At 43.6% G+C, this 26,876-nt stretch overlaps 2 protein-coding genes across 4 annotated transcripts in view; both read right to left on the bottom strand.

Moving 5' to 3' along the window:
- Positions 1-26,876, bottom strand: part of pak6b (p21 protein (Cdc42/Rac)-activated kinase 6b) — a 62,823-nt gene that overhangs the window by 33,803 nt on the left and 2,144 nt on the right. The window contains exons 2-11 of one of the 3 annotated variants that reach the window (XM_085133450.1): positions 26,100-26,213; positions 25,049-25,126; positions 21,882-22,133; positions 19,281-19,838; positions 18,536-18,979; positions 18,329-18,462; positions 17,819-17,945; positions 15,946-16,071; positions 15,403-15,537; positions 14,310-15,103 (exon numbers count right to left, since the gene is read on the bottom strand). In XM_085133450.1, the coding sequence (XP_084989576.1) occupies positions 14,936-15,103; positions 15,403-15,537; positions 15,946-16,071; positions 17,819-17,945; positions 18,329-18,462; positions 18,536-18,979; positions 19,281-19,838; positions 21,882-22,094 (1,905 nt within the window). In that variant the 5' untranslated portion in view covers positions 22,095-22,133; positions 25,049-25,126; positions 26,100-26,213 and the 3' untranslated portion in view covers positions 14,310-14,935. Of the gene's footprint in view, positions 1-14,309; positions 15,104-15,402; positions 15,538-15,945; positions 16,072-16,539; positions 17,946-18,328; positions 18,463-18,535; positions 18,980-19,280; positions 19,839-21,881; positions 22,134-24,859; positions 25,021-25,048; positions 25,127-26,099; positions 26,214-26,876 lie in introns of those variants that run through there. The other 2 variants (XM_085133449.1, XR_014869465.1) reach the window with 2 other exon arrangements.
- Positions 2,393-9,083, bottom strand: myh6 (myosin, heavy chain 6, cardiac muscle, alpha). The gene is made up of 2 exons (XM_085133426.1): positions 3,155-9,083; positions 2,393-2,616 (listed from the first exon to the last, which is right to left on the bottom strand). Exon 1 carries the CDS (start codon positions 8,986-8,988, stop codon positions 3,184-3,186), a length of 5,805 nt encoding a protein of 1,934 aa, XP_084989552.1. The 5' UTR covers positions 8,989-9,083; the 3' UTR covers positions 2,393-2,616; positions 3,155-3,183.

The following is a 26,876-nucleotide window of genomic DNA, read 5'->3' as shown; positions in this document are numbered from 1 at the left end:
CGTGATCGGAATTATAATATTTCTGACTGTCTGAGTCAAAATTTCCCCGATTCGAATTGAATAGAATAGAATCGAATAGTGGATCGAATCGATTTGGGACCTTGTGAATCGGAATCGAGTTGATTCTAGAAATCAGTGAGGATACCCAGCCCTAACTGGAACATCTGGGACAAGGTTGGTGTCCATGAACAGCGGAGTTCAGTCCTCCTCCTGTAAGTGATAAATACTACCATCTGACTGCACACACACATATTTCCATAACAACATGTTCAGTGAGACAAAAACTAAAGTTAATCCATAACTCCAAAAAATCTGAATTCTGTGCTGTGACAGATGTGTGAACATTTACAGATGTTTGCACATCTGTCACAGCTGGAAGTTTCATCTGTGAAAACAGAATAAATGCTGAGAATAATTACGAAGTAAAATTCACACTTAAATTTAAAAAAAAAGAAACAACAAAAATAACCACTGGAATAAAATTTTATATATATATATATATATATATTAGGGGTGCAACGATACTCGTATCGATATCGAACCGTTCGATACAGTGCTTTCGGTTCGGTACGCATATGTATCGAACGATACAACATTTTTAATTTATTTTATCAACTTTCCTTCTGATGATGCTGTCTGTGTTGAGCGCTCAGTGGATCTGCGCTCGACAGTGCAGCCTAGGCGGAGTAGTCGAACACAGATTCACTGAGCGCAGGGCAAGCTAGCGAGACAGAAGCTAGGCTAGTTGCAACATGGCAAATTGAACCTCCCCCACCCTCATTCAGATCTGGCGTTTGGAACTATTTTGGTTTTCATGTGATGTATGACCCTGAAGGTAAGCGTGTCATGGACAAAAGTAAAACAGTATGTTGGATGTGCCAGCAATGCTCAATTGGTGGGAACTAGTGTGTTAGCGCAGTTAGCTCGTTAATGTGTTGACGTCTTCCAGCCCCACTCATGAGGTGATCCGCGGTAGCTCGTTAAGGGAGATTTGCCGTGTTGTGACGTTAATGTCATTTCAGATTAACGCTGACAGCACTAGTGGGAACACAACCAATACGACTGCACATTTACTCCGACATCATCCTAGTGCAAAGACAAGTGGAAGCAGAGAAAAACAACAAGCAGCATGCTACAAACTTTACCCGAGTCATTTAGACAGCCGTTAGCACATGATTCTCCTTATGGGGACCTGATATGTTTAATATGCTGCTGAGAATATAGCCCAGAAGAAGCGTATAGTATAGCTTTTATTTTGGAAAGAGACATTTCTCCATAATAAACTCTCTTTTCCAAAGATGAGTGATTCCTCAATCAGATACAGGGCTCGCAAAATCGCTAGCCCGACGTCCTGGGGCTTTTTTCCAGTCGGGCTACCAAAATCTATCTCTGCCCTGCCCGTCGGCCTATCGTAGGAAGGAAAAATATATGTCAGTGCTTTTGCATTCTTTCGGAAATGTAGCTGGGTAATTATGTCATTGGCATCGGCCACTGTCAATATGTGACATATTGAAATCGCGTTTGAATTTGCGCTTGTTTTTTGCTTTCACTTTGCAATCGCGTGAACTGTGTATAGAGAGCGACAGCACTGATTGGTGAGTGATGATAATTTGCGCACCAATTCCTCTGACATCGTCTTATCAATCGTTAGCTTACTATGCAAACATGACAAGTGAAATCTCCAGCAGCTTAAACATGTGAGAGGTTGATCGCAGAGAATCGCTGAGCGTTGTGTTAGTGCGTGTGTAAAAGCAGCAGGATATATATTTTAGTTCTGCTGAGCCAAATAAGACAGGTCAGGGTGAAGAAGTGACAGCCAAAGAAAAGCTTACCACAAAACGGAAAAGTTATGACAAATCAGACTATAAGGCAAAAAGAAAGTGCAGCTTTATGGTTTCATGGACAAAAGAATTTCTGTGGCTGCAATATGACGAGCTAAATAACCAGGGCTGCACATAAGTGGTCCGCAGGTGCGCATTCGCTGTCAAAATAAAAAATGCGCACAAGATAAGAAGTTGCAACGCGTGTTTGCAAACATAGGATTTTCTGGAGGAGGACAGACATTTGTTTAGAACTCTTAAAGATGTCGAAGAAGCTCCTTTAAGCAATTACTTTGGTGTTTCTCCACCTCCAAAGAAATGTCAGGAGTCCGAACCACAAAAGAAGCGCGTATTCTCGGAAAAGTGGTTGCAGGAGGTGAGCTGGCTTCAAACAAATGATGAACGCACAGAGATGTGGTGCAGAATGTGCTGTGAAAATTTAATAAATTACAAATTAAACAGCATGAACATTTTTTTTTTGTATCGAAAAAATATCGAACCGTGACACCAAAGTATCGAACCGAACCGAACCGTGAATTTTGTGTATCGTTGCACCCCTAATATATATATATATATATATATATATATCAGAGAATATATAAATCAGAGACTGATTTATTTCAGTCTCTGTGATGCTAGATGTGTTTTACTGGAGTGAGCATAAACATACTAAACATCCTTAAACATCAAGTGAATGAAAAGCTTCAGAGAACTCATGATCAGCAGAATAATCAATACATCAAATACTAATTACTGATTAGGGAGGTGACGGTTTCAGCTTCATCTTCAGGAACATCTGTGGGAGGAAACAGATTCAAACATTAATGACATAAACATGAAAAAAAAATACAGAAATAAATCTGTGCTGTTAAGGCCACAGACGAGGATTTATACACACTCATGAGTAAATCAGCATTAATGTCATGTGTTTTAATGCTGTGTATATATATTTAATAGATCAGATGTTTTAAAATAATAAACACAATGTAAAAGACAGAAACAAAAACACAGCAGGAATGATTCATAACACATTAGTGTGAAGAACTTCTCATCAGCGGAAACTATTCAACTCAAACTGATGGAAAGTTTGAAAATTGCTAAAGTGTTGTGGTTTAACTTTACAGTAGCCGTGGTAATGAATTTAAAACTGATTAGGTTCTTAGGTCTGTAGTGTTATTAAATATTATTTATGATCTTATTATCTTGTTCTTTCTGTTTGTAAATGTTCAATTAAAATGCATAAACATTATTTGGACATTATTTATTAGGGTTCCATTAAACCTGATAGACCGTATTGTTTACAGAGCTCTGACTATGTCACTGACTCTTCTCACCTGCGATGTGCACTTCCTGTTCCTGTTCCTCACTCATCCAGGCCCTTTTTAGACGATCCATCCCTAGTCTTTGCCCTCAGCTTGTTCACCTGCGACTCGGCAATGTCGGCCCGCTCCTCTGCCTCCTCCAGCTCGTGCTGCAGCTTGCGTAGTTTTGCCATGTTGATGTTGGCCACCTCCTCTGCCTCCTCGCCCGCTCTCTTGTAGGACTTGGCCTTCAGCTGCAGCTTGTCCACCAGGTCCTGGAGACGGGCCATGTTCTTGCGGTCCTCCTCGGTCTGGTAGGTGAGCTCTTTGATGCGGCGCTCGTACTTGCGAACTCCCTTGATGGACTCGGCTCCCCTCTTCTGCTCTGCCTCCAGCTCATTCTCCAGCTCTTTGATGCGAACCTCCAGTTTCTGGAGCTGCTTCTTGCCACCCTTCATGGCGATCTGCTCAGCCTCATCCAGACGGTGTTGCAGGTCTTTGATAGTCTGCTCCATGTTCTTCTTCATGCGCTCCAGATGGGCGCTGGTGTCCTGCTCCTTCTTTAGCTCCTCAGCCATCATGGCTGCATCTGTGATTGCCTTCGTTGCCTTCTCCTCAGCATTGCGGTTCTCCTGTATGGCTTCCTCCACTTCACACTGCAGGTGTAGGAGGTCTGCTTCGTGCTTCTTCTTCTGGTTGATCAGGCTGGTGTTTTGGGAGTGTAGGAGTTGCATTCGCTCCGTTGCCTCGGTCAGCTCCTGTTCGGCCAGTTTCCGACTTCTCTCAGTCTGCTCGAGTGCAGCTTTCACTTCCTCCAGTTCAGCCTGGATGAGGTTGTTTCGGCGTTCAAGCAGAGCAATGTTTTCTTTTAGGTCATCGTTGCCGTGCTGGGTATCATCTAGTTGCAGCTGAGTGTCCTTCAGGAACGCCTGGAGGGTCTTCACCTGTTTCTGGGCTTCAGCTGCCTGCCTGTTAGCTTGGCTCAGCTGAATCTCCATCTCATTGAGGTCGCCCTCCATCTTCTTCTTGACTCTCATGGCTTCATTTCGGCTCCTGGTTTCGGACTCCAGAGAGGACTGGAGTGATTCCACCATACGCTGGTAGTTCCTCTTGGCCTGGTCCATTTCCTCGTCCTTCTCGGCCAGCTTGCGCTCCATGTCAGCCTTCACTTGGTTAAACTCCAGTTGAGCTCTGAGGATCTTGCTCTCTTCGTGCTCCAGGGAACCTTCAGCTTCCTCCAGCGCCGACTGTAGCTCAACCTTTTCTTGTTCAAGTTGCTTCCTGATCTTCTCTAGTTCATGGGCGCTGCGGCCACCTTCTCCCAGCTGGTCAGTGAGGTCTGAGATTTCTTCTTGGAGATTTTTATTCTCTCTCTTCATTGTCTCGAATTGATCCAGACATTCTTCATAGGCATTCCTGAGTTTGAAGAGCTCAGTGCTCAGAGATCGAGCCTCCTTCTGAGATGCCTCTAACTCACACTGCGACTCCTCAAATTTTTGCTTCCACTCTGCCAAGACTTTGTCAAAGGTTCTTTGTTTTTTGTCCAGTGCTGCGGATGCCGCATTAGATCTCTCAAGGTCCAGCATGAGGTCTTCAATCTCATTTTGGAGGCGGTGTTTGGTTTTCTCAAGGGAGGAACACTTTGCGTTCACAGCCTCAATGGCCTCCTCGGCCTCTTGCAGTCTCTGAACCAGCTTCTTTTTTGCTTCTTCCAGCTCCTCAGTTCTCTGGATGCCATCCGTTTCATATTTGGTCCTCCATGTAGAGATTTCAGTGTTGGATTTAGACAGAGCTCTCTGCAGTTCCGCCTTGGCTTCCTGCTCTTCCTCAAATTGTTCTCGGAGCAGATCACAGTCATGACGAGCAGACTGAACAGCATGGGCGAGAGCGTTCTTTGCCTTTAGTTCTTCCTCCAGCTGTCTGCGCAGATCTTCCATCTGCTGGTTGTACGAGTTCTTCCCTCGAGTAAGCTGTGATATCAGACAATCCTTCTCCTCCAGCTGCCGGCCAAGCTCACCATTTTCAGTGAGGAGCTTGGCCCTCTGGGTTGTCAGGTCATTGATGGTCCTTTGAGCCTCCTCACATTTGCTCTTGTACTCATTCATGTTGTCTTCCATCGTTCGGCACATTTTCTCAAAGTTTGCTTTTGTCTTTACTACATTTTCCATGTTTGAGCACAAATCATCGAGCTCTAGCTTCAGCTCACTCTTTTCCTTCTCCAGTTTTTGCTTCACACGCTGAAGGTTATCAATCTGTTCTCCCAGTTCAGCGACGGTGTCAGCATGTTTCTTCCTCAGGGTGGCAGCGGTGGCCTCATGTTGGAGGGTTGATTCCTCCAGCTCTCTACGCAGCTTCTGAAACTCAGCTTCTCTCTTTTTATTCAGCTCCACCTGAGCTGATGTGGCTCCTCCAGCTTCCTCTAGACGTTCACTGATGTCCTCGAGCTCACGGGAAAGATCAGAACGCTGTTTCTCCACCTTGGCCCGGGCTGCTCGCTCAGCATCCAGCTCCTCCTCCACCTCCTCAATTCTTGCCTGGCTTTCTTTGAGCTTCTTCTGGAGCTGAACTGATGCAATCTGCTCATCTTCTAGTCTTGAAGTTATTTGGGTGACCTCAAAGTCTTTCTTCTTGAGTTTTTCCTCCAGCTGCTGCTTGTCATTCTCAAAGTCCATCAAGTTCTCCTGGATCAGTTTCAGGTCTCCCTCGAGCTTCCTCTTTGAGCGCTCCAGGTCCATCCTGACTTTCTTCTCTTGCTCCAGCGATCCCTCCAGATCATCCACTTGTTGCTCCAGTTTAGCTTTAGCTTTGGTCAAAGTGTTAGCTTTGTCTTCTTCACTCTGCAGGTCATCCAGAGTTTGCTGGTGAGCCTCCTGCAGCGCCCTCTTCTCTTTGGTTAGCTTTGTGATGTTCTCATCCTGTGAAGCCATCTCCTCCATCAGGTTTTTTACCTTATTCTCTGTAGCGTGTTTCTCTTTTTCCACCTTAGCTAACGTTAGCTCCAGGTCATCGATGTCCTTCTTCAGCTCTGAACATTCATCTTCAAGCTTGCGTTTCTTTGCTGTCAGATCAGCGTTCAGCTCCTCTTCATCCTCCAGTCTTTCTGTCATTTCTTTTAGCTTTGCCTCGAGTTGAATCTTACTCTTGATCAGCTGTTCACAGCGTTCCTCAGCATCTGTTAGGGTGTCCTGTTCAGACTGAATCTGCAGGGTCAGATCATTCTTCTCTTGGAGGAGAGTCACTATTTTCTCCTCCAGTTCTTTTCGTCTTGCCTCTGATTTCACCAGAGTTTCCTTTAGCTTGTTGAATTCATCCTTCATGTTGGCCATTTCCTTCTCAGACTCTGCACTCTTCAGCAGGGGTTTGATCTTGAAGAAGAGTTTCATCCAGGGCCAGTTTTTCACCCCAAGGAAAGACCGAAGGTTCCACTGAATGACCATTAGGGCATCTCTACGTTCCACAAGCTTAATAAACTCCTTCCTCATGAGGAGCCCCCGGGCACTGGCCTGGATCCTGGTGATGATTCGAGAGAGTTGCTCATCTCGCATCTCCTCCAGTGTACCCAGCAGGCCGGCTTTAAAGAAGACTTTTGTGTGACCAAACTTATACTGAGTGTGGTCAATGTCCAGTGATCCTAACAGCTTTTCAGCACTTTTCTTGCAGTCTATGAACTGACCCTCTGGGATGGCGGATGCATTCAAGATCCTGTACCTCTGTTTGAAGTCTCCATAGAGAACCCTGTTTGGGAAACCTTTCCTACAAATCCGGATGCCTTCCAGGACCCCATTACAGCGCAGCTGGTGCATCACGAGGCAGTTGTCCATGACTCCTGGAATTTTCCTCTCATTAGGAATCAGACAGCGGACAAAGTGTGGATGAGTGGTCTTCAGGTTTGTCATCAGCTTGTTCAGGTTTTCTCTGTGAAGCGCAGACACCGTCTGAAAGGAGGAGCCTTTCTTCTTGGCTCCTTTTCCACTTCCCTTGTCTCCTCCATCAGCTCCTGCATAGTTTGAAAACAGAAGACTGAGAAGCTTCAGAGAGGATTTCTGATATAGACCAACCACTGTCTCATTTAGGGGGTCTTTGTTTTTGACCAGCCAGCCAGCGATATTGTAGTCCACTGTCCCGGCATAGTGAACAAGGGCGAAATGGGCCTCTGCTTTCCCCTTTGCTGACCGTGGCTTCTCAAACATCTTGTTCTTGCCAAGATGGTTGTCATAGAGCTTGGCCTTGAAGGTCTGGTCGCTAGCTTTGGGAAACATGCATTCTTCCTCCAGAATGGACAGGATCCCCAGAGGTTTCTCAATCAAGTCTATGCAGGCCTGGAGGTCCATGCCAAAGTCAATGAACTCCCATTCGATTCCTTCTTTTTTGTACTCTTCTTGCTCCAAGATGAACATGTGGTGGTTGAAAAACTGTTGCAGTTTCTCGTTGGTAAAGTTGATGCACAGCTGCTCAAAGGTGTTGAAATCAAAGATCTCAAACCCGGCGATGTCCAGCACTCCTATGAAGTACTGACGGTGCTGTTTGGTGTCCAGTGATTGGTTTATTCTCACCACCATCCAATTGAACATCTTCTCATACACTGACTTAGCCAGAGCACCAATGGCATAGTAAACCTGGTCCACACTCTGCCCTTTGGTGACATATTCATTTCCTACCTTAACTCGGGGGTGGCAAAGCCCTTTGATGAGATCAGCAGAGTTGAGCCCCATCAGGTAAGCTGATTTATCAGCAGCCTCGGTTCCATCAGGTTCAGCCTGCTCCTCGCGCTGCTTCTGTTTGAACTTCATGTTGCCGTAGTGCATAATGGCACCGGTTAGTTTGTAGACACTCATTTTCTCCTCTGGAGTGAAGCCAAGCACATCAAAGGCACCATCGGTGGCCATCAGCTCCTCCGAGTCGTTGATGGAAGCAACTGTTACCTCTCCTTGGGAGATGTAGGAGTAGTCATATGGGTTGTTGGTGATCAACAGCATGTCCAACAACTCTGGCTTCTGATTGGACAGGATCTGGTAAAATATGTGGTAATTCCTTTCGGCCTTTAGCTGAAAGGTAACTCGTGACTTCTCCAGCAGATACGTCTCTATGTCAGCAGACGACAGCTTACCGCTCGTGCCAAAGTGGATTCGGATAAATTTTCCAAAACGCGATGAGTTGTCGTTTCTCAACGTTTTGGCATTCCCAAAGGCCTCCAGTGCCGGGTTTGCCTGGATGATTTGATCCTCCAGAGTCCCCTTGCTGCTGTCTTTTTTGCTTGCACCACCAACTGCAGCGATGCTGGCAAAGTACTGAATGACTCTCTTGGTGTTCACAGTCTTTCCTGCTCCAGATTCTCCAGTGATTAGGACAGACTGGTTCTCCCGGTCTGTCAGCATGTACTGGTACGCATTATCAGAAATGGAAAAGATGTGAGGAGGGGCCTCGCTCCTCTTCTTCCCCCTGTAGGCAGCCACCACTTCAGCATCGTAGACAGGAAGCCACTTGTAGGGGTTGACAGTGACGCAGAAGAGCCCAGAGTAGGTATAGATCATCCAGGCTGCGTAACGCTCTTTGAGGTTAAACAGCACGGCGGGCTCATGGAGGAACGTAAACATTGCCATGTCTTCGATTTTATCGAACTTGGGTGGGTTCTGGGGGTGAGTGTCAGATTCCTTCACTGTCACCGTTGTTTCATCTTCCTTCTGGACTGTCACCATCCCTCCGTCCTTGCTCAGGATTTTTCCTTTGACATATTCTTCTTTAGTGTCGACTACAAAACATTCAGTCTTGATGTCAAAGGGTCTGGTCTGAGCCTCCAGACGCTCCTTCTCAGACTTCCTCAGGTAAGGAGCAGCCTTCCCAAACTCGGCCATCAGAGAGTCGCCCATGCTTTAGGGTGGAGAACGTTGGCAGTCAGAGGAGAGAACAAACTAAGTGAGAGAATTTTCCTGCTGAAGCTGATGGAGAACTGCAGTCTCCTCACAGCAGGTGATATTTATAAAGACTCCCTGTGGACCAAATTAGGAGATCACAGCTGAACTAAATCTGTCTGATCAAGTGAATGCACCATGAGGGCAGATTCAGGACCTTTGGCTGTTAGAGTCCATTTTAGGAAAAGTGAAGTTGTACCGCTTATCTGCTGCTGATAGTCCTGACATGTCTGCATTTAGACTGCATCCTCCCTGGAGCTCATCCTGCATATCCTCTACCCTTTAACATCCACCGTCACAATCACTTAACAAACATTTAATTATATCCTTAGCTATCCTGTAAACGTCTGTTAATATATTAACACAACATTAATATTAATAACATTAATATATCATGTATAATAACATGATGACAGCAAATATGAAAACAGTAAGTTAGTGTGCATGTCTTGTTTTTGTGTGCTTCACTGCTAGTGCAGACTCTCTCCACATGTGTACAGATTTCCCTGTTTTAATGTTAATTAATTCGTTAAAAAATACAGAACACAAATTATGGATTAGTTCACTTGATGATAAATTTTCTCAGTTTAAATGAACAGAAAACTTAGATCATTGTCTTCGGCCCTAGTGACCATTACAACCCTGGCCCCTTAGAAAACTATTAAAAAAATCTTTTGCGAGAAATTTAGGTGTGATTTTTGATAGTAAATGGTAAATGGCCTGTATTTGTATAGCGCTTTACTAGTCCCTAAGGACCCCAAAGCGCTTTACACAACGAGTCATCCACCCATTCACACACACATTCACACTCTGTAATTTAACATTCATAACACACTAGTAATTTAACATTCGATAAACAGATAAATAATGTGATCAAGACTAGCTTCTTTCACCTCCACCTACTTGCAAAGGTGAAGCCAATTTTCTGTTTCAGAGACATTGAGAAAGCAATCCATGCCTTTATTTCATCTCACCTCGACTTCTGCAACAGCCTCTACTCTGGTGTCACTTCATCATCCATTGGCTGACTACAGCTGGTTCAAAATGCTGCGGCAAGGCTCCTGACTGGCACGCGCAAGCGAGAGCACATATCCCCTATATCTGCCTTGCTACACTGGCTGCCAGTTAGTTTTCGAATTAATTTTAAGATCTTGACACTTGTTTTTAAAACATTGCATGGACTAGCTCCTATATATCTTTCTGATCTTCTAAATTGGTATACTCCGGTGAGAGCTTAGAGGTCTGGGGACCAAATGCTTCTAGTTGTCCCTAGGTCTAGATTAAAACATAGAGGAGATCGGGCTTTTACTGTGACTGCTCCGAAACTGTGGAATAAACTGCCTTTACATATCAGGGCCTCTCCAACACTGGATCCTTTTAAAACTCGTCTAAAGACCCATTTTTACTCCTTGGCTTTTAAGTCGGTATGAGTCTGCCATTATTTCATTCTTATTATTTTCTTATCCTTGATTTTACTTTCCTTTTAAGTTTTACCCGATCATTCTATTGTACAGTAATTTGGTCAACAGTTGTTGTTTTTAAAAGTGCTATATATGTCATGGTCCCCGCACCTCGCCAGCTGACAGCAGTCAGGCGCTATGTTTTGTTTTGTTTATTCTCCTCTCTTGCCTCTGCTCTCTTTCTCTCTCTCTTCCTCTCCCTCTCTCTCTTTCTCCTGCCGGGCGGAGCTCAGTATGGGCTCCCGCCCCTGGCCCATGCACCTGGGGATGATCAGCACACCTGCCGCTGATTACGAGAATTAGTCCTACTTAAGATGGCGAGTCTGCTCTACTCGTCGCTGGATCGTTGAGCCATCAGCGTCAGTCGTCCTGCACTCTGCAAAGTTTTGTTCGTGAGCACGTCTGAACCTGGAGACTAACTGTTTCTCTGTCTGTGTATAGATCCCCCCGGACCCGTTTCCCTGTGCACTGTGACTGAGCGTGAGCAATAGTGGTAGAGGAAAGAAGAGGAGCTGTGTGTGTTTGCGAGAGCTGTATAGGAATCTCCCCTCCCTGGACTCCTGCCCCTTTCACTCCCGGACCCTGGAACCCCGGCCCCCTTTCCCCAGACACCGTTGTGTGTGTATATATATTTCACTGTGGAGAGCACTGTAAATAAATTCACTTTTGATTTGAAGGAACTTGTGGTCTGCGCCTGAGTCCGCTCCGCTAATCGTGACAATATAAATAAAATTGATGTGATTTGAGTTTATATTATTGCCGTTTTTTGTGATATGACTTATATAAAATCCACTCTAATGTGCCAACAGATTGAAGGAGGAATTTTTAACAGGACAACCATTCACTGTCACATTCACACCTGTGGGAAATTTGTATAATAACACGATGATAGCAAATATGAAAACAGTAAGTTAGTGTGCATGTCTTGTTTTTGTGTGCTTCACTGCTGGTGCAGACTCTCTCCACATGTGTGCAGATTTTCCTGTTTTAATGTAAATTAATTTAAAAAAAATACAAAACACAAAATTATGGATTAGTTCACTTGATGATATTACTGCCGTTTTTTGTGATGTGATTTATATAAAATCCACTCTAATGTGCCAACAGAATGAAGCAGGAATTTTTAACTGTTTTTCTCCATCCATTAATTCCATTTCAGGATTTCGGGGGGGCTGGAGTCTATCCCAGCTGTCTTAGTGCAAGACATGGGGTACGCCCTGGACAAGTCGCCAGTCTGTTACAGCAGCGGTCCCCAACCTTTTTTGCGCCACGGACCAGTTTATGCCTGACAATATTTTCACGGACCGGCTTTTAAGGTGTCGCAGATAAATACAACAAAATAAAACTAGTACCGGTACAGAAAAAAATAAGATTTATTCATAACACACGTGAAAAGACCCAGGAAAACCGAGTTAACGATAAAAACGATAACAAAATAACGCTAAAAACCAATAAAAACCCTGAAAACCATACATTTCACACCCGAGCCTCAACTCTCGCGGCCCGATACCATACGACTCACGGACCGGTACTGGTCCGGGGCCCAGGGGGTTGGAGACCGCTGTGTTACAGGACAACCATTCACACTCACATTCGCACCTATGGGAAATTTAGAAACTGCATGTGTTTGGACTATGGGAGAACCTGAGAGAACCTATGCAAACCCAGGGAGAACATGCAAACATGCAAACTCTTTTGAAATTAATCATCTTAATTTCATCACCTGTGGAGGAGATACACGAGAAACATAAAATTACAGAAATGCACAAAATTAATAACTTAACATTTAAAGTCATTTAAAGTCTCAGGATGTCTCATCAGTTCAGTCTGACCAGATAAAAAATATCAAAAACCTTCACAACTTAAATCTTCAGTGAACTGAGTTCACTTAGCCCACATTTCCCATTATGCTTTGCAGGGATTATGATGGGAGTGTAATGTGTCCATTCAGAGCAGCTGAACATCACCTCAATGCTGTTAGTGTGATACACCGAATAATTACAAAAGTCTTCGTGTTTCCTGAACAGCAGCAATCAGAGCTGAGAGTGAAACTGAGAAATGCAACTTCAGTGTGACTGAACATGAACTGCATGAGACCAAGTCCTTCAGCTGCTTTAACCTCTGGACTCGGGTCGCGTTAATCTGTGATATGCAGGCGAGCTGTGATGGGCTCGAGTGTCTGCGTCTCTTTATCTGTGGCAGTCGAGGCTCCTCTGCCTCCAAATAGAAACCCAAGACTCTGGAATCAGTTTTTATCTGCAGCATGAGGAAGAACGGCCGGCTGGCAGCAGCACGAGGACTCGCTCTGAACCTCAGTGATCTTTAAAATGAACAGATTAATAATCCTTCTGAAACTTCTGAACCAGAGGAAACCCAACAGGAATCATATCCGACTTGTTTTTCCCAAAGTTAGGTCCTGAAACTGAGTTTGTTTCAGAGCTACGGAGGGTTGTAAAGGACAACACTCACACTGGAGGAAGAGACAAGGGCTTTAAATGTTTTACAAAGGTTGTTTGAATGTATGTGTGTAGGTGAAACTGGAACACTGAGACTCTGAGCAGCGTTCATGATGTTTAAATCCACAGTTTCAGCTGAAGGAGGAAGAATAAAAATGAAAACAGTTTGTTGTGCTGAAAAACCCAGTGCTGAAAAATGAAGCCAGTTAAAACTGCTTTGAGCCACTGTGCATATAAACTTTGGATGCTTTTAATGAAATCTGAACATTTCTAACTTTTATTTGTCTAAAAGTGATAAAACGTTAAACTCCAAAGACTCTGATTTTTAGTTTTAGGTACAGAACTTACCACATAGTCTGTAAAGAGGGAGGCCTTTTAATTATGATTCAGCATCTCTGAGAACATCATCAGTGCAGCAGATTTGCACGTGAATGTTCAAAACTGCATTTTACACCCAAGACTAAATCCGAGGAACAGAAACCAGCACCTGCATTTAGAGACCAGGATCATCTTCTACCTGTGATTACCTATGTATACCACACCTGCACACACCTGAAAGTATGAAGATATTAAACTGGCCTCATGAAATATATTAAAGTTAGTGTCAACAAAAGGAAACAACCAGAATTTAAAAAGAAACAGTTGAAGTGAAGAAAGCAGCGTGATACACACACACACACGTGGATGATCTGATAGGCTGATTCCATTCTCTCAGAGCTGGTTGGGGTCCTGCAGGTCTCTGAGCTCAGACACACACCTGTAAATCAATCAGTGCAGACTTTTGTCTTTGGAATAGGAGCTAATAACTGAGTAAGCGAGTGGCTCCGACATCTCTTATTCCCTCATGAGGAGCACATCAAAAGGTTTTTAACCTTGAGAGCAGGGCACCAGGCTTGAGCTACTGGGAAGTATTTCAGGACTCTGTGGCCGTTTGCCTGTTAAACTGAAATCTGTTTGGAAAAAGGGATTTTTAAGACTTGGCTGTTGTTTAAATAAAAATCTTGGACTTTATTTCTTTTTTAGTAATAAAAAAGCTAAATGAAACCACTCAAAGCAAAACAGAGTGATGAGCTATTAATTTTTTAATTAAAGCAACAATCTTTGTAATTTTCTCATTGTGGTTCTTGTTATGATGTTTTAACGTAACTGGATTAACACGCGTGTCATGTCCCCGTTTTAAATTTATAAATCTAGATTTTCCACCTGAAGAGGTAACATCAGTAACAGGTCAAGTTTGGACTTTGTGAGGGAGTAACCGGACGTTTGGCTGCAATGGCGTTTTCTCTGTGTCAGGATCCATTTTAGCTTCAATAAAAATATTTATAGGACTCAACAAAGAGACAAACGAGAAAAGACAAAAAGGTTAAATAAAAAAATTTAATCTGCATCTTTTGTGCAAAGTCACATTGAAACTGTGCAAAGCTTCAAAATAAACCGATCGACGGGAGGAAGAGCTCATCATCGTCATCATCACGGGGTAAAACATTTTCCCGATGAACAGCTTTAAATCCAGAGCTGACCCTCTGCTGATCTCTGCTGAGCAGCATTGATCAATTTATTGGTTGTTTATTGGCTCTGATACAGAGAGAAACTTCTTGAAGCCAGAGGATCATCTCCGGCTCTGCTGAAACGAATGTGTCTGTTTTCACTTGTTTGTTTGAAGCTGTTCTGCATCCACAGCTCTGAGCTGATCATTATTATTGATCTGTGATTTAAAGGTATGACGTCGGCTGTAAAATTACTGAAATGCTGTATAAACTAGGATCTTTGAAAACATGAAGGAGCCTGAAATGTTCTAAAGTTTAAATTCTCCATTTTAAAAACCACTTGCCCCAGAGTAGCACCAACAGCTGTTCAGCAAGTCTGGCCAATCAGAGATGAGCTGATGCGCAACCGAGCCACAATGAGAGTCTCCTAGCTGAGTCTCAGATGTCTTCGGAGGAATCAGGGTTGGGTTCGTGCGAGCCTCTTCAGATGGGTCTCGGGTGTTCAGCAGAGTGACATGTGTTTGCGGTACTTCTCCACCAGAGGAACGAGGCAGCGTGGTGAGCTGGCCTGCAGCATGAATGGGTGCTCCAGCAGGTCAGCGGCGCTGCTCCTCTGCAGTGTGTCGCGGATCAACATGCAGCCCAGGAAGTCCTTCAACACGGGAGACACCTGGAGACAAACACAGTGACATCATCAGCGACTGTCAGGATGAATGATTACATCATCATCAAATAATACAACTAATCTGGGCCCACGACCCACAACCAGCATATTAGCATTTTAGTAACTGATGTTCAGAAAATATCTGATTTTGTGTTTTCATATTTAACTTACATGAGAACAAAGATGTGACAGATAAAATTTAGAAGGACTTTAGAAGATATGTATGTCTGTTGGTCCTCAATGCATGTTCAGGCCTCGGGTCCTCACTCCATATAAAAATAAAACTAAGTGTGTGTGTGTCTGACCCGCTGGATGTTCTTGACGCTTGGCGCTGCTTCGTCTCGCAGCTTCTTCATTGCAGTGATGGGCGTGTCACTGAAATACGGTGGCTCTCCATCAACCATCTCCACCACCATGATTCCCAGAGACCAGATGTCCACCTGAAAACAGGAAATGGTCAGACCTCAAAGGCATGCTTTTAATTTGTGCGTGTGAATGGGTGGATGACTGAATGTAGTGTAAAGCGCTTTGGGGTCCATAGGGACTAAGTAAAGCGCTATACAAATACAGGCCATTTTTTTACCATGTTAATTTGAAATAAGACCTAGAAACGTAACTATTTGATGTTTTTTTTTAGTTTTTATGTGAAACTGTGATTGGTTACTGAGAACTGTGAATATCAGTTACTGTAAATATAAATGTGATATTTGTTTAACCTTGTTCAAACTGAGGTTTGGACTTTTGTTTAACTCTAAGACTTATCCTAAGACTTATCCAGCTTTTTTCCACCAGTTTAATCGACTCATTAAATTATTTGGCAGGAACATCCTTCATGTGCTCGTCTTTACCTCGGTGCCATATGGCATTTTGGCGATCACCTCAGGAGCCATCCAGTATGGGGTCCCGACCAGAGACTTTCTCTTTGGGACTTCTTTGCTGATCTGAGCGCAGAAACCAAAGTCGGACAGTTTGATCTGCAGCAGGATCCAAGAAGGAATTTCATAGATTTACTAACAGAAAACCTCTGAGTATCATTTTCCAGCTGTTTGTGTGACCGATACTCAGCAGTTTTTCATACATATCTGACTGAGGCTTGATTAGTCACTGTTATCAGGATCTGAAAACTTTATTAATCCCAGAGGAAATGATGTGGTCACAGTTTCTCCAAGACAGCAAGGACAAAACTAACAAGTTAAAGGTCATGAAATAATGCAAAATATTATATTACCAAATAGCTCTAATATACACAAAATTAAATATAGATAGAGTTCAAGTTGAGGTGTCCCTCATACTGGCGGTTATTTTCTTTGCACAGGGTGTGCAGGTATTTAAGGTGTGCAGGTATTGGACTGTGTGCGGTGCTTTAGATGGAGGAGTTGTACAGAGATATCCACAGGCAGGAATGATTTCCTGTGTCGTTCAGTGGTGCATTATGGGTAAACTCAGTCTCTCACTGAGGATGCTACTGTGACTGGCCAGTGCATCATGGAGTGGCTGGGAGGTGTTTTCCAGCACTGTCCTTTAAGTGGACATGAAACACCACGTGTATAATGTACACCACTGAGCCCTGCTCTCATACATTGCCAAATGTAACTTTATCTGTGAAGCTGAATTTAAGGTATACATGTTTAACTTTAGAATGTGTTTAGCGGCATCTTCTGTCAGTACAGAATATGATGTCACTAGGTTGGTTGCAGCTAATAGACTCACATTAGTTTCTATTAGCTAACTAGTGACAGAACTGATAACTCAGAGGAAAATAAGGACACTGAAACTAAAAATCAGTCAGCAGCAGTTTTGTGCTGACGTCAGCTGATTGCACAGCGAGGTACACCTGTCCAGACGAGGAAACGAGACGAGTGTCGGATTCCAGATTGTCCGTCTGGTAACTTAAACAGGTTCTCCTCCACCCTGTCCTTATTAATAAAGTGTTCTGCAACCTCTGACAACCAACAAGCGGATTTCCTATTTCATTGCAGCTAGCCAAACAACAAAGAACCACTGACTGCTGATAACACAGAGAGTGAAAGTGGACAGTATATCATAGTTTTTACCATAAACTCATTGTTGAAGCCAGGGGCTGCACAAAAATAACCCTTAGACTCTGAACATGTTCTAATATATTTAAACTTCCAGCTTGAATCCAGCTTCACAGTTACATCAATGACAGTTGACATCAGGGCTTCATGATTTAGGCTGGCTTTTATAATATAATGTTTCATGGCCATTTTAACTTGGATAACACATTTTATTGGCCTTGCAGATCAGTTTATTGAGTTTGAGAACTAATAACATAAATAATCTGGAAAAAAGATGCCTGATCTTGGTGACCAGCAGAAGTTGTTTTCTTTACTGAAAAGTAGTACTGGCAGTCATACAAACTCTAATGGAAACGATTAGAAACCTCTTATCAATCAGACAAAGACAGACATATATTGGTACATGTTTGTCTTTGAGATTATAAGTGGTCTTTAATTATTTTAATATTTTTTAGTATTTATAATTTATAATATTTTGGAAATAAAAACTCACAAACACTCAGCTTTGTCTAACTGTAATGTCAAACTTTAAAAAGATAGAGATGGTCCTCATTAGGCATTAGGCATAAACACAAGTTTGTGTGAATTCTCTGTATCTGTTGATAATCCAGGTTTAATTTTTAAGAAGTTCTGTAAATGAACAATGTCAAAGATGTGTCACAAAGAAGAAGAAGGGTGTTACCCTGCCGTCCAGATTGAGCAGGATGGAGTCGCTCTTGATGTCTCGGTGGATCACACCCTGAGAGTGCAGGTAAGACAGCGCCTGCAGGACCCCCTCACAGACTGTCGCTATCTGCTCCTCGTTCAACCTGAACCACGCAGAAATATCATCGTAAATGGCCTGTATTTGTATAGCGTTTTACTTAGTTCCTAAGGACCCCAAAGCGCTTTACACTACATTCAGTCATCCACACACTGGTGAAGGCAAGCTACATTGTTGCCACAGCTGCCCTGGGGCGTACTGACAGAGGCGAGGCTGCCGGACACTGGCGCCACCAGGCCCTCTGACCACCACCAGTAGGGAACGGGTGAAGTGTCTTGCCCAAGGACACAACGACCGAGACTGTTGAAGCCGGCGCTCGAACCAGCAACCTTACGATTACAAGACGAACTGCCAACTCTTGAGCCACGATTGCCCCATGAACACAGAGAACATCTCCCAGACGACACACCTGAGAGACTTCCAGCTCACCTGGTCTCACTGACGATGTGGGTTAGAGCGCCACCTTGCAGGTACTCCATGATGACCCACAACTCATCCTCCACTAGAGCGCTACGGTACATTTCCACCACATTCTGGTGCTGGTAGTCCCTCATGATCACCACCTGAGACATATGAAGATGAAGATCAGTCAAACTGCAAACAGGTAGATCTTCACCCACCTTACCACACCTGTACCTCATTAAAGAGCAGCTCTCGCCGTTGCTGCTTCCTGAGGTCCATCATCTTCACAGCCACCTGTCTCCCACTGTATTTTTCCCGGGCGATGCAAACCACGCCTGTGGACCCCTCTCCAATCTTCACAAAGTTCTCCAAAGGCATCCTCGGGTCGCCAGGGTCCACCACCATCTGTAGTGCCTCCTTGAACTGCTCATGGGTCACCTTTGGAGGACCGCCATCGGACCCCGCCTGCTGGTTGGAGGCGACTGTGTGACCTGGGGAGCCGGTTGGGGGAGGGTGGGGCTGGGAGGGGCTCTCCTCAGTTGTTAGGTTTGGAGATTTGATAGGAGCATTAAAGGCAGAGGATGGGCGAGGCAGCCTCTGAAATACGTCTCTACCTGTGATGATGGGACTGCTGGTGCTGTTAGGAGGGGGCAGGAGGCGGGAGGAGGGTGAGGCCAGCTGATGGAGAAAAAGAAGAGACACTGAGTTAAAGCTTCAGGTGTTTCCCCTTTTTATGCTACTCTGTGCTAGCGGTTTCTTCCTGTTCAGGTCAGGCTATGCTAGCTATTTACATTTCTATAGTCTGTATTTATCCTAAGCTAATATATCTGCATTTTGTATCGAGCCATTTCCTATACTTGTTCTAATCAGATGTGTTGATGTTAGCCTGTGTAGCTTCACATGGTTTGGTCTGTCCTCAGCAGACTCATTCTAATGAATTTGTTAAAATGGTGGAAGTGATCCAAACACTGAGTCTCACCTGGAGGTCGTAGGACGAATGCGGTCTTCTTGAATTTTCTCTGGATGAGAACAGCAGGTCAGGCAGGTGACCCACAGCTGGTCTTAGCCTCACCTGGTGCCTATTGGTCTCCACAGTGTAGGAAGCGGTCCTATTTCTTATTTCCGCCCCCTCACTGCGGGCGTACAGTCCACTTGGTTCACCTGTCCTCTGTGGTTTGTCTAGTTTAAGGGGTGTGGTTTCAGACGAGGAATCCACCTGGCAGGTAGACTTGGCTCTCTGCAGGGCCCCGTTCAGTTTTGGGCTGCTGCTGTCGCTGCGCACCTGTCGTATCCGGTCCTGCCAGTAGGTAGAGCTCCCACCACTTTTCACACTGCCGCCGTGGTGACTTAGCTCCTCGTACTGGTACGACTCGTCCTCGGCCAGTTCTCCCAGCCGGCCCATCGATCGGGCACGTTTCCGTGCCGACGGACTGCTCCGGCGCAGAGAGTTGGAACTGCTGACCGACAGACGAGTCATCTCAGAGATCACATGACTGATGTAGTCTCCATGGCCGATGAAGCTGCCGCGAACGATAGTCTGCAGAAGAAACCAAAACAAATCAAAGTAACTCCAATGGCTCAGAGCACCACCACACTGCTGCACTACCCTTACAGACTTCCTCACAGGACCACACGTCCTCTCTTAGCAGCCAATCATCTGCTTTCCCTGATCCACAAAGACTCAGTGAAGCTCCTCCTGACCTCCATCGACCCTCTCAGAGCAAACATCACATGTGCAGAGCTCTTCCTCAGCATGAATGCACACTGCTGCTTGTTCACCTATCGATTTAACCTTGGACACCTCGTTCCTCTGTCTTCATGGTATCATCAGCTTCATCCCTCTGTACTGCACATCACCATGTTCTCAGACCCGGTAGATTTGTTCTTCATTTTCATCCTCCTCTCACCACCCACCGCCCTCTCCTAGACCTCCCCATACCTGCACAGGTGTGTCATTTGCCTGCCTTTGCTTCCTCCTTACTAATCCTCTGCACTTCCTGAGGTCCTCACTAATTGTCCATCTGTCCTCCTCTCTCTCATTTTCTACATTGATCAGCTCCTCAAAGTCCTCCTTCCATCTTCTCGTCGCAGTGTCTTCAATCAATAGCACATTTCTGCTCTTACTCACTCTGTCCTCCTTACATACAGCTCACTATAAGCCCATTCTTTATTTCTCTTTGCTGTACATCTGCCTACTTTCTTCATCTCTCTGACTGTCCCCCTTTTACTTTGCTAATATCTTCTTTACCTTCTGTACTTACTATTCCATCACCTAGTCTCCTCGTCCTTCCTCAGTCCAGATACACAAACACCTTCTTGGTACTCTCACATCATCCGAAACTCTCTTGGTGGTAGGACAGGGAACTCATCCCTGAACTCTGAGCACTATACTACAGCTACTTGTACTGCTGATGCTGCTGCCACTACTACTACTGCTACTACTAGTACAAATAATAATGATAATAATAAAAATGATAATAATAATAATAATAATACCATGACCCTTAAATCTGTAAGATATCTGAGGTGATCTCCAGAAGAAAAACAAATAAAAATTATTGTTTGGATACATAAAAAAGGATGATTTCGACCAAAATCATCTGCTGAAGCATTTTTCAACTTTTCATACTATTATTATTATTATTATTATTATTATTATTATTATTATTATTACTAGCAGCAGTAGTAGTATTTTTGGTTTGAAAATATGAAATGCCACTTAAAATCAATGTTTAATAATCAACTAAATAAACAGAAGGGAAAGTGATGTTGTGAGCCTGCCCTTTAAACCCTTTAAAATGGGTGAGTACACAGTTGCTCAACTGTTTATGTATTCATGTTTTCATGTATGCATCAGCATCATTTTAACAAGACGTTCTACCCACCAGGGAACAAAAACAATGACTGACGATGTCATGTTTACATTAGTTTTACTGGTTTACCAGGTACATGAGTACTTGCTGATAAACTACAGCTACAATGTTAAAGAAGAAAAAAACTCCAAGTACTGCAGAGTTTTGAGTTGGTACTAATCAAAATAAACTAACAATTAAACACCTTGTTTCAGACTGCTGCTGCAGACAGAAGGAATCAGGAAGTTTATTCTGGGATTTACAGTTTGTGTTTGTGGTGCAGCTGAAAGATTCAGATTCCTTTGTTTTAAATGCCGTTGGCTGTCAGCCATATGGCATATAGTCTCCTGCTCATCCCACTGAGCTAAACCGGTGCCCGAGGAAGTATTGATACAGTAAAGACGTTTTTACATGGTGATCCATGACGAGGAAGCATAGTCACTGTGAAAGACCCGAGACTCTGGGAAAGTTCCTGAAGGTACTTCAGATAGGTTCTGATCTGTGCAGAAAGCTGTGATTGTCGTTAATGTCGCTGTTCATCAATAAATCAGCTTCTTCATCAGCTTTCTGATGTTCAATGAGACGCACCGCTTGGACCAGCGCACACAAATACGCGATCGATACGTTCGACTGATCCGTCATTGTGCTGGCGTTGGTACCTGATCATCAGACACAGGTCCATTACATTTACAGCAGCCTTGAGAGATTATTGAAATGATCCATCCCACCTTTTTGGGTCCTAGTTCAACATTGGTGATCCTGGAGGGGTCCACCAGGGGGCGTGGCCTCTTCAGCGTGTCGATGACGCTCTGCCACTGCGGCGGCAGCCCCACGTAGCATCCCGAGGTGACGTCAAACGACGTGTGGACGCGGTGCTGGAAGTCCTGTGGCGCCGAGATCTCCAGCCTGTGCTTCTTCTTCCTGCGCCGGAACATCAGCATGGAGGCGTAGAGGCAGCGGCACCAGCCGGGTAGTGAGAGCTGAGGGAAACAACAACAACAATACTGGTAATCAGGCGGCGACATGATGGACGTCTTACAAACATTCACACTCAGGGAGTCAGAGCAATGACAGCTCCTCTTCCTGCTCAGGTGAGTCACCTGAGCAGAGTCACATGACCTCACCCTCCCTCTCAGAAACCGACCAAACAGCCCAGGTGAAAATCTCTGCATGAGTGAAAGGGCGCTGACCTGAAACTGACTCTGAGTCACTCTGCAGCTTCGATTTGCTGAAACTTTATTCAGAACAACAAAAACTGACATTTTCTGATGTGCTCACGGGCCACCAGCTCGGCCTGTGTTTTTAAATCAGGCTTTGTTGTTCAAAATGAATCCAGTGCTCCTGTAACCGTTACTAAACACAGCATGCTTTTATTTTGGTGGGCAACTGTTCCAGGCTTAAATGTTCAGCACATGCTAGTAAGAAAAACCTGAACTAAAGCTTTACATTTACCATCCATCTGAACTTCACATTCAAAACAAGTGCTTTTAAGTCTGCTCCCATGACTCTGTAAAGTTTGCATACACTCACCAGCCACGGCACTGGGTTCATACGATCGTTATTAGTGCATATGCATCGTCAACCATCATGGTATTTAGGCATGTTCTACACAATCTGCTGGCATTCACACTGAGCATCAGAATGATGAAGAAAGGTGACCTAAGTCACTTTGAATATAGCGCAGTTGTTTCAGAATCCACCAACCTGCTGGGATTTTCCCACCAACCATCTCTGAGTTTACAGAGAAGGTCTGGAACAGAGAAAACAGGAGGTCACATAACCACTCGTTACAATCAAGGACTGCAGAATAGCATCTCTGAACCTTGAAGCAGATGGGCTACAGCAGCAGAAGACCACACCAGGTGCCTGTTGAGCTTGTAAATCTGAACCATGAAGAGTCAAAGCAGCTCTGAAGGAAAAAGGAGCTCCAACCAGTTAAGTAGAAAGCTGTACCTAATCAAGTGGTTGGTTGACTTGGTTGATTTATAATCTAAAAGTGAAAAAAAAAAAAAAGCCCGAGTTATGGCCTGGGAGGTTAGGGTTGTGCTTTTGTTTTACACGAAACTGTGCTGTCTGTGTCATCAGAGCGTTGGTGTTGATGTGACTCAGCTTTCAAGTTAATCCAACATTAATCTGGATTCTTGTGTCACAGCAATCTGATCCATGGATTAGTTCCTGCATGCCAAGGTTATGATCATTAACTACAACCAAAACAATACCAAAACATGTTTCCTGTGAACCAAAATAGATGTTTTGACATCAGTCGCTGGCCAGCTGCCAGCTCTATGCTCATTAGGCAGTCATGTATGTTTTGCCACATCACCTGGTGAGGCAGCAGAAACCATACCTGCACATTCAGACAGATGCAGTTTAATGTCCTTCTGTGCCTGAGACATAATCATGTTATAGAAAAGTCTCTGTGTGTTTGTCCACTGGAACATTTTACAATCAAGTTACTGAATAAAAAAAAAGATTTTATGGTTTTTAGTGTTTAGTACTGGTTTTCAATCCCAAGCTCAAATTTACTGAACATAAAGATTTTACAAGAATTAAAAGCAGTCACACAAACATCCTCCTGTAGCCCAGCTCGGACAAGAAGGAAAATAGAAATCCTGTTTGGTGACATCATTGTCAAATCTTAAGAAGATGTAATCTAATGTGAGAGTTTCCGAGTTTAGGTTGAAATATAAATGAAGAACGACCCATTTCAACAAAACAAAACAAAATATGAAACGGTATTCGGCACTGAACGCCTAGCCAAAAGGACAATTTGTCAATACAGAAGTATCAGGAAGTATCAGGAAGTACTGATGAAGTACTGGGGAAGTACTGATGAAGTACTGGTGAAACTCAGATTCCCACTTGGCTCTGGTTCAGGTGTTTTTATTCCAAAACCTGCTGTGATCTTCTGAGATGTTCATCCAGATGAATGCCCTCTACAACTTGATAACTAAAAAGACTAATGAACAAATTAACTTAATGGATAGAAATTCCGGTGCAGTAAATGAATGGAGGTGAAGGTGGAGACTTCAGGATGTCTGTTCTGCTACAAGCTAACACCTGGGTGGGTGGGTGGGTGGATGGATGGATTGGTTGGTGGGTGGATGGATGGGTGGATGAATGATGTTGGATGGGTGGATGGATTGATGGGTGGTGAATGGATGGATGGATTGGTGGATGATGATGGATGGATGGAGCATGAAAACTGTTAAAAACTAAAATAAAATTAAACAATAAGAATTTAAATGAAATGAGCTGTGGGAAGTCAAATTCAACAGTGACCTTGGTTACAGCAGAGCATGGGCACGTATTAAACCTCTCACAGTGATGACGGCCAGCTGAAAGTCAGAGCAGCAGCAGTTTTATTAACTTTGTTTATTTTTGGTAGTTCTGTTTTCCTGGTTAATGTGTGTTTATTGTAGATTTGGTTCTTAGACTGTTGTGGTTTTAAGTTTTTTAAATTTTACTGGTAATTATATTTATGTGTCATGGATGTAAACGCCCAACCGGGGACAAGGATTCATACTCAGTGTTTAACCATGTTAAATTGCATCATCATTATTAAACAACAGCAATAATAATACACTCTGCTGCTATAAAAATTATTTTATGTCACGTTTGTTTTCATTGATGCATTCTTTTGCATTTGTGTTAATAAAGTTTGAATTGAAGAATAAGAAGGGTGTGTGTGCAGCCTTCATCATACCTGGATGAACAACGGAAACGTGTCACCAGTTTCATCTTCATCACACATCACACCAGTGAGGACCAAGCACAGTGTCCCCAAATGGTCTGAAAGCAAAGCGCTCCACACACACACACACACACACACACACACACGCACACACACACACACACACACACATACTAACACACACACGCACACCTGTCTCACCTGTGTGTGAGTTGGTGTCTCTCCACCTCAGGTAAAACCGGGTCGAGTCTGCTGCTGATCAGATGACTCCGCCTCAGCCTAAAGGGAACAAGAGAGATGATGAGGCACAGAGCCTGCTCCTCCTCCTCTTCATCAAATATCATCATCATCTATTCTCCTCCTCTGACTGACCGGATGAGATTGCTCCACATCCTCCTCCGCACCCTCTCAGCAAACAGGAGGAGGAGGAGCTGTTAATCAGCTTTCACCTTCCAGCTGTTTATGTTTCAGGCAAGGGGTGGAGCCAATGGTTGACCCAGTGCATACACAGACAGGCCTTACCAACCTGTACAGGTGGTTTAGTAGAGTATTTAAAAGTATAATGGGAGGGAGATCCTTCAGTTTTCAGGCCCCTGTTCTGTGGAACCTGCTTCCAGTTTGGATTCAGGAGACAGGCACTATCTCTACTTTTAAGATTAGGCTTCAAACTTTCCTTTTTGCTAAAGCATATAGTTAGGGCTGGACCAGGTGACCCTGAATCCTACCTTAGTTATGCTGCAATAGGTGTAGGCTGCGGGGGGATTTCCATGATGCAATGGGTGTTTCTTCTTAACTCACTATGTGTTTATAGACCTCTCTGCACTGAATCATACTTGTTATTAATCTCTGGCTCTCTTCCACAGCATGTCTTTGTCCTGTCCGTCTCTGAGCCTGGTTCTGCTGGAGGTTTCTTCCTGTTAAAAGGGATTTTTTCTTTCCCACTGTCGGCAAAGTGCTTGTTCATAGGGGGTGAGCTCTCTGTATTATTGGTCTTTAGTGAGAGTCAGCTGACTGTTTCCTGCTCACCTTTGGCCTCGTAAACTGTCCAGGATGTTTGAGCAGTTACCGTTTTGCTGTTTCTGGGAATCCCCCTGACCTTTGAACCCTGTGATATTCTCTGTGTGCACTCCTCAACCTGAATTGGAGGAAAACTTTTTTTTGCAGATGTGTGAACGAAGCCTTTGTTGGTGCTGGTCTGATTCCAGGTGTTTTTAGCAGCTGTTTTCAGGGTGTGGCTGGCTCGTTGACATACCTGAGGAAACTGTCTCTACATGACCAGACAGTTCCGCCACGGCTCCTCGTCTGACTGGAACTGCACTCATCCCCATGCACAGGCAGGCTTACCAGAGACAGCGCCCCCCAGTGGCTGCAGGAACAATGACAGATCACAGCAAGAAGTCAGGTGACCCAGTTACACATAGCCATGTAGGCATGTTCGAGCACAACTTTTTATGCTACCGACTTCTTTAAAAAGTATAATTTGTATATGTTAATGTCCACAACTCATTTATGAAATTAAAATAAATAAAAATAAAAACAAACTAAAGAAAAATTATTAAAATGTTAAATTAAAAGTTTTACACATTTAAGAAAACATTTCAAATAAACTAAAACAATGGAATAAAATTTCTTTAAAACTTAAAAACTATAATTAAAAAAAACAAACAAATCATAAAAAGTGAAATTAAACTACACCGAAAAAAATAATGTTATGTATATAAAATTGAATATAAAGAAAAGAAAAAAAAATAAATAAAAACAAAAATATAAAATTAACAGAAAAACCTTAATGAAAATAAAATGTAGCATACAAATTTATAAAAACAGTAATAAAATTTTTTAATATAAAACAAAAGGCAAAATAAAGAAGATTAAATCTAAAGAGCACCATAAAAATGATAAGCTCAAACAAAATGATATAAACCTTTACCATTTGGAATGAAGGAAAGTTAAACTGCACTGACTATTGTACTGTGCAGAAGTCGACATCCCCCTCATTTCTTCATATTTTGCTTTCTTGGCTTCCTTA

This window comes from Neolamprologus multifasciatus, chromosome 15 (genome assembly GCF_963576455.1).
Source record: "Neolamprologus multifasciatus chromosome 15, fNeoMul1.2, whole genome shotgun sequence".
NCBI classification, from domain to species: domain Eukaryota; kingdom Metazoa; phylum Chordata; class Actinopteri; order Cichliformes; family Cichlidae; genus Neolamprologus; species Neolamprologus multifasciatus.
This window is presented reverse-complemented; position numbering and strand designations above follow the sequence as displayed.

What these genes read in the sequence shown, in the direction of transcription:
- myh6 (XM_085133426.1), bottom strand. Translation starts at nt 8,988, where the DNA reads ATGGGCGACTCTCTGATGGCCGAGTTTGGGAAGGCTGCTCCTTACCTG.